The sequence below is a fragment of the Sus scrofa genome, chromosome 7, assembly GCF_000003025.6.
Source record: "Sus scrofa isolate TJ Tabasco breed Duroc chromosome 7, Sscrofa11.1, whole genome shotgun sequence".
NCBI lineage: Eukaryota > Metazoa > Chordata > Mammalia > Artiodactyla > Suidae > Sus > Sus scrofa.
The window spans coordinates 115,828,552-115,838,512 of NC_010449.5; the positions used below are offsets into that span (position 1 = coordinate 115,828,552).

The 9,961-nt window shown below is 60.4% G+C and overlaps 1 protein-coding gene across 1 annotated transcript; it reads left to right on the plus strand.

The window, feature by feature from the left end:
• LOC106504547 (serpin A3-8) lies at positions 1,754–7,879 on the plus strand. The gene is given in 6 exon segments (XM_021099670.1): positions 1,754–1,769; positions 1,772–2,389; positions 4,056–4,154; positions 4,157–4,328; positions 6,367–6,517; positions 7,505–7,879. Coding segments are annotated over 6 exon segments (1,269 nt in total). The 3' UTR covers positions 7,718–7,879.

Sequence of the window (9,961 nt, forward strand, 5' to 3'; positions counted from 1 at the left end):
AGGCAGGACATGTGTCCAATGCGGGGACGGCTTTGCGCCCTCTGAGGACCTGTCCTGTCTCTGGGGCTCTTTTTCATCCTGCAAAGGGAGGGACCTGCCCCAGGGCTCCGGGGGTCCCTTCAGGCTCTGCCTCTGTGGGATGCTGATTCGAGCCAGCTGTGCCCCTCATGCAGCTGTGCCCCCCTCCCTTGCCAGGGCCAGACCTCCGTGAGTGCCACGAGGTGGTCTTCCTGCCTGGCACAGGGCACTGCTCTGGGCAGAGCCCACAGGGTCTCCAGGGAGACCTCCAGGGCCCCGGGCCAAGCCGACAGGCAGGTGCGTCTGTCCAGTAACTGAAGGGACAGACCCTCAGAAACGCAGCCAGCCCTCCAACCTGGCCTCGCAGACACGGGCTATTTCTCCAATAAATTTTTTGGGGGGAAAAATGACTTAACTCTTTTTGAAAGAAATGGTTGCGTGAGAGCAAAGGAAACGAAGAGTGGTGGCGATTTATTGCCTCTCTCCTGGGCTTGTCCAACAGCCTCTCCGCTGGCCTCTGGATGAGACTCAGCTCAGCTCCCTCGCCTCCCCCTCCCTCTTCTGCTTTTCTCTCTCTTCCCTCCTCCCTCCTAACCCCCCTGCCGTCCAAACATCTCTTCTAAACTCTGCGCTGAGCGGGCAGAGGCTGAAGGGAAATAATCCTGCTTCTTGAGGTCCCCACCGTTGAACTCAGCCTCTTTCAGGCTTTTGTGCAGAGGCACCGTCCCCTGTCCCCAGGGACCACAGCTTGGAGATACTGAGAAGCTTGTAGATACTGAGAGGTGGTGGCGTGTGGAGGAGGTGACAGCCCGAGAATTCCTCTTCTTGGCCAGGCATCATTTATGTCACCTGAGCCATTCAACATGTTGCACAGAAATGGGATTGGGGCTCAGAGAGCTTTAGTCACTTGCTTGTCACCACAGAGCCACCCCAAGTGATCACAATGAAACCCTCATTCACGTCTCTGAGACCCTGAGGCCAGGCTGCTTCCTCCCCACCTGGAGGCCTTTCCAGGCTGATGTGGAGACACCCACCATGTGGGCACCTGGCAGGGGCTGGAAAGAACACTCTAGCAACCTGGGCCTTTCCCCCGCCCCTAGCAGGGCCACCTATGCTCCAGCTCTGCTCCCGAAGCCTTTGGGGGCCCGCTCACTGAACCCTCACTGTGAGCAGGCACCACGACCTGCCTGCCTGCCTGAGGTCACACTTGTCATCAAGAGGCCAGGAGGGGCCCTGTGGCCTTTGAGTCAGGGCAGGGCTCCTCCCTGGGCTTCCACCTGGGGACACACAGGGGACCTAGTGGAAAAGGAGCCCCTGCCTCCCAGTCCCCTCTGAGGGTGTCTGCTCCCCCGGCAGGAGGGGGACAGGTTCTCCCTGGATAGCACCTCCCCCATCTTCAGCTTCCCCACCTCGGAGCCTGGCACCCCAGGCTTCTCACCCTCGCTCCTCTGCGTGCCTGCTGTGGGACCTGGGAAAAGCCCCTTCCCCTCTCTGGGCCCAGTTTCTCCGCTGGGGAACCTGGGAACCATTCTCGCACTTGCTCAAAGGCTGAGAGGGAGCCCAGAGCAGCCTCCTGGATGAGGGGAGCCCAGGAGGTGCCTCCCCCTGGAAGGTGACAGAGCAGCAGAGACAGCAGAATTTGCAGGCCACACAGGGGAAAGGGGAGGTGCTCGGGGCAGCTTCTGACCTCTGAGACCTAAAGGAGTTTTGCTTTTCAGACATGAGGGCGGAGGGAATGTCCCTCTTCCTGGCTCTGGGCTCCTGGTGGCTGGGCTCTGCTCCAGGGTCCACTGCGTCCCAGCGGATGACCTTGCCTCAAAGACTGTGACCCTGAAGGGCCAGATCAAGAAGCTGCCAGCGCACAACTCCGCCGTCGTCTCCAGCAACACCGACTTCGCCTTCAGCCTCTACAAGCAGCTGGCTCTGGCCGAACGCAGAGAAAATGTCATCTTCTCCCCGCTGAGCGTCTCCATAGCCTTGGCCTTCCTGTCTCTGGGGGCCCGAGGCCCCACCCTGATAGAGCTCCTGGAAGGCCTCAAGTTCAACCTCACAAAGACCCCCGAGGCAGAAATCCACCAGGGCTTCCAGCACCTCCTGCAGGCCCTCAGCCAACCCAGCAACCTGCTGCAGCTGAACGTGGGCAACGCCATGTTCGTGGATGAGCGGCTGAAGCTGCTGGACAAGTTCGTCCAAGATGCCCGTGAGCTGTACTTCTCCGAGGTCTTCTCCATCAGCTTTAAGGACTCCGATGCTGCCGTAGAGTTCATCAACAACTATGTGAAGAATAAGACCAAGGGGAAAATTGTGGATTTGTTCAAACAACTTTCCCCGGATACCGTCCTGGTTCTGGTGAACTGCATCTACTTTAAAGGTGGGTGCCCTGTTGGGGTTCAGAGGGAAACGCATGAAGTTTTGTAACTTCGGGCTTGTTTCTGTCTTGCCTCAGCCAGTGTGTCCTTAGTTAAAACATTTTCGGGCGGGGGGCGGGGGGGCGGCCCTTGGCTGAGGGGGGCTTGGCACCGAGGCTGTGTCCCAAACATAGGATTTGTCTATTTGGGGTTTTTCCGAGTGGCAGTTTTTATTGCGGAAGCTAAGGGCTCGGAAGCCTCCTAAGCCTTTGCCTGGGGCAGAGGGAGACCTGTATGCTGGCTGCAGTTTTGCCTGGCTGGCAGGTGGATGGAGCTTTGCTTTCAGATCCCTGGGGCGGGCGGGACGCCAGGTTCCTGCGCAATGAGACGCTTTTGGACCCGCTCAGGAGGCTTGCACTTGGCACACCGCGGCCTGTGCCTGACCTGGGTCAGGTTGAAGGGGACTTGGTTTCTGGGGGCAGAGGTGGGGTTGGCAGCTGGCCTCACCCTGAGGCAGCCTCTGGGGAGCCCGGCCGCCCCCGGGGTTTCAACTGTGCTCCTTGATAAGTAAGCGAGTGGGCGTGGCAAGGCCCTCACGGGGAGGAAGCCTCAGGGAAGAGGAGCAGCCAGGACAGGAGGTTCTCCCAGTCTCCGGTTGGTCCAGGGCCCCTTCCCACGGATGGAAACTGAGCCTTGCCCACCTCAGCCCGGGACTCGATGCTGATGAGCGGGAAGGCAGATTTCACACCGGAAGCCAGCAGCGCACAGAGAGGACCCGGAATAGATAAGGACACCAGGGCCACTGAGCCCGGGGCGGTCAGGTGCCTAAGAGACACTGGCTGGGGGGAGGCAGGTTAGTCCCGAGCCAGGGGCTTCCGCTGGGCTCTGGCAGTGGCCAGGGCCTGCCTGGGTTTTCCTCTGTAAATGAAGGCACCGAATCGCATGTCTCTGGGAAACAATCCAGATCCGTCTTGGGATGTTTGATGTTCGAATCTCCTGTGCTTTCCTGTCTCCCTCCCTGCCTTGTCCTGTCCTGCGAATCTGTGCCCCCCCCCACCTGCCCCAGGGACACCCCAGGCAGCTCAGCTTTCCTTCCACTCATGGGCACACAGGGAAGGCTGGGAACAAAGCAGGAAGCAGGGTGACCACACACTCAGGGAAGCCCCAGGGCTCTGCTCTGCTGGAGAAGCTCCCCACTGAGTGCTCCAAACTCCCAGGGTGGGGAGACCCGAGCCTTCTCCTCTGCTGACCCTGCCCTGCCCTCCCGGGCCCCATGGGGCTCCTGATCCAGCCTGGTCCCCAAGCCTGCGGAGATGTGCCCTCCCTGAGAGGCCAACGCCTAACCTCTGGTCACTCACGCTGTTCCCTCAAGGACCAGGATGTCCCATTTGTCCCCAGGCCCAGCCTGCGCCCACCTCTCCCTTGCCCCCCACATCCCTCTTGGTTCCTCACGTAGCACAGTTACCCAGGCTTCCTTCCTGGCCCCTTCACCCCCCGACCTGAGGGGATCACCCCATCCCCAAGGGCGTCCCCACCTGCCCAGGAGGATGTGCAGACCTAGGAGGCCGCCCCTAGGGGCACGTGGGGGTGTTGGTGTGTGGGGGTGTCTTCACCCCAGGGAACAGGGCAGAGGGGGCAGAGGCAGGCAGCCCTTGCATCTCAGACTCTCGACTCTCCTTCTGCCTCCAGCCAAGTGGAAGATGCCCTTCAATCCCAACTTTACCACGGGGGCAGATTTCCACGTGAGCAAGAACAGGACGGTGAGGGTGCCCATGATGGGCATTACGGGCCGACCGTGCCTTACTTCCGGGACCAGGAGCTGGCCTGCACGGTGGTGGAGCTCCCGTACACCAGCAACGACAGCGCGCTCTTCATCCTCCCTGACGACGGCAGGATGGAGGACGTGGAAGCCAAGCTGCTCCCGGAGACGCTGAGGAGGTGGAGAGACTCCCTGCAGCCCAGGTGACTGTCCCCAGCACCCGGTGCTTTGCAGGGGGCGGGGGGCACCTGCCTCCTGGGCCCTTCCTTCTTGTCCTGGACTCCTGATCCCCAGCACTCGGGGCCTCACTCCCATCCTGGGCGGGGGCAGAGGCGGGAGAGCCCAGCCGGGAATGACCTTGCCCTTTGGTGCCTGCGTGGCCTTGGCCTGAAGTTTTCCTTTGTGTAAGGGGCCGAGGCGCCTCGCACTCGGATAAGAACCGGACTTCAGGCATCTTCCACCCCCCCCAACCCTCCCACGTGTTGACTCTGTGTCTGCCAGTCTGAGGGGGGCGCCGGGTCAGAACCCTGACTGGCATCCGGGCTCAGGGGAGGCCGGCTCTGAGGTCAGCTCCGCGCGGGCTCCGCGTTACACTCCCTCCTTTCATCAGTCGTCCAGTCTCACGGGGTCCGTAGGATCACTGAGGACCTACTACGTGCAGGGGCTAATTTAGATCCCGAGGGGAGGGTGGCAGACGAAGCCTTAACCCCTGCCCTCGCGCGGCTTAGTGCGTAATTGAGGAGATGGACAAGGAGCAAATGAAATGAATTCCCTGGTGTGTCGAAAGGGAAGGAATGGGGAGGGGGCCTAGGAAAGTAGAATAAAATGATTAGGAAATTCGACCCCAGACGTCGTTTGAGATTTTAAATAGGGTGACCGTCAGATGACGTTTGAGGTGAGGAATTGAGCCCCGAGATGATGTCAGGGAAAAGCATTCCTGGCACGGGGAACAGCCTGTGCACAGCCTCAAAGGCAGGAGGAGCCTGCTGTGATTGAGGATCAGGGAGGCCAGAGCAGCAGAAGCAGAGGGAGGGAGGGGGGAAGTTGGGAGAGGTCAGGGCCCCCGGGGAGGTCATGTTCTGTGGGGGCTGCAGACCCTTGACTGCCACCCCCCCCCCAAATGTAAACGAGAGTCAGCACAAGGTCTGAGTGAGAGAATGACTGATTGGGTCATGTCCCAGTGGGATCCCCCAGGGGGCTGAGTGGAGACCAGTCTGCAGAGACAAGCCTGGAGGCAGGGAGGCCAGCCTGGAGCCCAGTGTAGTCACCAGGGGCAGCAGCTGGGGCTGGACCAGGAGGGAGCCAGCAAGTGTGAGAAGCAGGTGGATTCTGGAAAAATGTGGGCAGACACACAGGCCAGAACGTGGAAGAACGAGAGGGACAACAGAGGGAGAGGCAGTGCTGGCCCTGTGTCTGCAAGAGGCACAGGGAGGGTGTGTGGGCAGCAGTGCAGGGGGTGGTGGGGGAGAGCTCCAGCCCCAGAGCCCCGCTCCCAGGCTCACGGTCCCCCAGCCACTCCCTCTGCTTCTCTGGGGCTCAGCTCCCTCCTGAGAGGGACAGTCCTTGATCCACTGTCCTGAGTGGGAGGTTCGGCAGATCCAAGGGAGTAATGGGTGTGGAAGGCAAGATGGGGCCCTTCGATTCGTTGATTGATGTCCCCAAGGCCCTTGGATGCAGCCCCCAGCCCTCCATGTCCCCCCAAGCCCCTGCCCAGCCCTCACTTCCCTGCCCCCCACACTCACCTGCCCTCCACGCTGTGGGCAGCCCCTCTTTCCTCCCTCTTTCCTGCAAGTGCCTCCGCCTGCCCCCTGTCCTCCTGGTTCCCAGCCAGCTCCTTCCCACCTCTGGGACTCGGGCTCCATGGCACCTCCTCCAGGAAGCCCTCTTGGTGCCCATGGAGCCAGTGGCCACAGCAGAGTCTCCCAGCAGCGGCGGACTCCCTGTTGGACTGAGGGAGGTTCGCGCTGCCCTGCAGGCGCCCGGGGAGAAGCAGGACCAGGCGTGGGCACCGCCCCAGCCCCAGCCTTGGTGACTGCCTGGCCTGATAGACTCCTGCAGAGGTGAACGGAGGCCTAGCGGGTTCAGGAGATGTAGCCTGGGGGGGTAAGAACCCGAGGAAAGGAACCTTCTTTTCTGGGGTAAGGCGGCAATGGGCGTGGAACCAAGGAGGCTGTGCTGTGAGGGGTGATCAGTGGCACAGCCTTCCGAGCAGAAGTTCACGTTTATTTTCTTGTTTCCTAGACGGATAACTGCCCTCTACCTGCCACGGTTTTCCGTCTCCGGGGACTATAAGCTGCATGACATCCTTCCCCACCTGGGCATTAAGAAAGTCTTCAGCCACCAGGCTGACCTGTCAGGAATCACAGATCAAGCGCGCCTGGAAGTTTCCCAGGTCAGTCTTCACACTGGACAGTCCATCTTCCTCATCGGAGGGTGAAAAGCGAGGGCCCGAGAGACGTTCGGGTAAACCAGAATTGGCAAAGTCATTGCCTTTCTTGTAACTCAGTCCCCCTCCCTGGGCGACTCTCATGTTGTGGCCAGGTCCCCATCTGACCTGACAGATGATGTGACCCAGAAGCCTGTCATGCGGAGGGACCCGGGGAGGTCCAGCCGGGGACCCCCAGGCCAGGCTCCGTTGTTCACAGCCTGTAGAGGCAGATGATTAAACTCCCGTACCCCTCCAACTTCTCCCCTCAAAAGGAAGATCATGCTTCCTGGCTAGTGTGCGGTGCCCAGCAGAGCGGGTCAGAGGAAAGAGAGGATAGCACTGGCCATAGAGCCGTCATGATGCAAACACACGAAGAGCCCACGGGAAGAACATCAGGGGCCATGGCACGGAGACCTTGGAAGCAGAGTGGTCAGAGAGAATGGGGGTGACCGGGCAGCCCCCTAGTCTCCCCTGCATCCCACCTGCCAAAGGATGCCTGTATGCCAAGGGGCCGTGGGGTCCCAGGCTGGGAAGCCACCACATCCTCTGCAAAGTAGCTGAGGGCCCCAGGGACATGGAGCTGAGGCTGGACACGTGCAAAAGGCACCCAAGCCCATCTGCTTCTTGGCCGTGGACGGGCCGTGGACAGTTGTCCGTAGGAAAAGGGGCTTCCCTGCCTCCTGCAGCTGGGCTGGGGGTGGGGAGGCAGCACCGTCTCTGGTTTAAGAGAGAAGGGAGCCCCTGCTCTTTGCCTCTGTGACCCCCGGGCAACTCGCTTCGAGCCTTGGAGCCTCCGTTTGCACACAACTGCGTGACCCCACTGAAAGGTGTGTCGGGGGAACAAGCAGATTGAGCAGGCTGACGGCACAGTGACAGGCCAGCAGCTGCTGCTGGATGAGTGTCAGTCCCCTTAGAGGAGTTCTCTGGTGGGTAATGACTGGTGTCCCACAGGTGGTCCACAGAGCTGTGCTTGACGTGGACGAGGAGGGCACGGAAGGAGCTGCTGCCACGGGAATCAGCATACAACCCACATCCATAGAGTTTTTGACGGTGCATTTCAACAGGCCCTTTCTCTTTTTCATAATTCACAAAGACACCCAGAGCATCCTCTTTTCAGGCAAAGTCACTAACCCCTCCCCTCCAAGTGCCAGGTCTCCTCATTAAGGAGCTGGGTGCCCTGGTCCCTGGGGCAGCCTGGCACCACCTGCTCACCCTTGGGAAGGTGACAGTCGCCCTCTGGAGGCTCCACATGCCCAGGGAGTCTGTGCCCTGCTCCGCGGAGGCTCTGAGACCTCGCACAGCAATAAAGCATCTTTCTGAGCTGGACTCCTTCCTTCCTGTGCATCCCTGCCCTGATCTGCCCAACTCCACCCTGCTTCCCGCCTGGGCCCCGAGGCTGAGCTCCCGACCTGCCACACACGCTCCGCTCCCAGGCTCTGGCCCCTGGGCTTCGGTCTCACCAGCAGGCCCAGGAGCAGACTCTGGGCTCTGACCAAGCCCAGTGGACTCAGGCCCAGGACTGCGAGGGGCCCCTGCTGCCCGATGCCCACTTCCAGGGCTCTGGCCCCAGGGTCCACGAGCCACCCCCGTGCTGACCATGGCAGGGGCTCCCAACCCTGACCTCTCTTGGCCCTGCCCCTGCACCCCTGGCTCCTGCAGCTGAGTGGGCCTCCCCCCTCCCCCAGGCTCTCCCCTCAGCCCCCAGCCCCCCAACCTGGGGACAGGAACTCCTTCCAGGTTCCTGGGCGAGCGGCACCCCCCTGACCAGGTCTGTGTCCTCCCCTGACAGAGGATCCCCCACCCAGAGTGGGGGTGGGAGGGAAGAGCAGCAAACCCCCTCCCCCTCGCAATAAAAGGAACCCCAGGGTCCTTCATCCCCCTGATGTGACCTGGGGCTGCCTGGTCTCCAGGCAAACAGCTCCAGGCACTCATGCTGACGACACCCAGGACTGAGGGCTTGAGGGCTCTCTGCCAGGCAGGCTGCTCAGACCTCCCCCTGGAATAACCCGTTTGTGCTTGTGATGAGCACCTGAGATGCCTGCGACACCTCGGCCCATTTTACAGACGAGGCAACTGAGGGACGGAGAGGCTCCGTCATTTCCCCCAAGGCCACACCATGGCTACTAATTATGGCTGGCAGGACGTTATGCCAGCTTCCTAGATCAGAGGAACACTCGGAAGCACAAAGCCATCTGCCCATAGATTTTCACAGCGATGTCATTCGTGGGAGAAATCCAGGGGGTGAGGTGACCAGGGCTTCGGTGTGGCACAAGTCCTATGGGACAGTTAATGGAGGAGATGTGACCCCGCCACTCATCTGGGCTGCACAGGGTGCACCCAGCACGCTGGCAGCCAGCGCCCCTGGAGAGAGCACGGTGCCTGGGCTGGGAGGAGGTGGGATGGCACCCAGACCAGGTGGAAGGTGAGTCAAAGTCAAGGTTTCTCCTTTGAGAGCGGGTGGAGGTGTGTGTGTGTCTTCGCAGGACGTTCTGGGGCCTCTTCGGGTGTAAAGCCTCTGCTGATTTCCAGTGTCAGGGGCAGAGTCATTTGCTGAGTGACATTTGCCCAGGGGTGGGGTAGGCGGAGGCATGAATTTGGAGGGGACCGGGGTGTCGTGCAGGTCTGCCAGGCTCTGCAACAGGACATACTGCGCTTGATTGCCTGAATTCCTGGTGGCTCCACCTTCCTATTCGTGGGTCTCTTTTTCCCTTTTGCTTTTCGTTTCTTTTTTTGATTTTGTAAGACTGCACCCACAGCAGATGGAAATTCCCAGGCTAGGGTCAAATCAGAGCTGTAGCTGCTGGCCTACGCCGCAGCCACAGCAACACAGGACCCTTAACCCACTGAGCGAGGCCAGGCATCAAACCTGCATCCTCATGGGTAATAGTCAGGTTTGTTACCAGTGCGCCAGGACAGGACTCCCTCCCTTCTAGCAGCCTCCTTCTCGAGTTGGAGAAGGTCTCCTGCTGGGTCCACAGGGCCGAAGACACGGCCTGGAGAGAGACGCGGTCATGCGTCTTGACTCAGTGCAGCGGGACACAGCCGAGGGCAGAGGAGCTGAGGGTGAGGGATGTGGTGTCACTAGGATGGGCACGAGTGGCCTGTTGGTTGTGAATGTGGTGGAGCCAGGCCACTCTGCCCCCACACAGGGCTGTTCCTCCTTGGCCCTCAATGTTCTTACCTGAAACTGGATTCAGTAATAGAGAGAGAGTGTGCGCACACTCCCGTGTGTGTGTGTGTGTGTGTGTGTCTACACACCTGAACATGTGGAAGAAAACAGGAAGCCTCTAAAATATTTGCTCCCGAATCCTGTGGTTCCAGAGGCAGTAAAATGCTCCAAGAGTGTCTTTTGCTTGTGAATTACTTCCTCGTGTGCCTGAATCCAGGTCCTGGTGGCTGTTTGCCCCT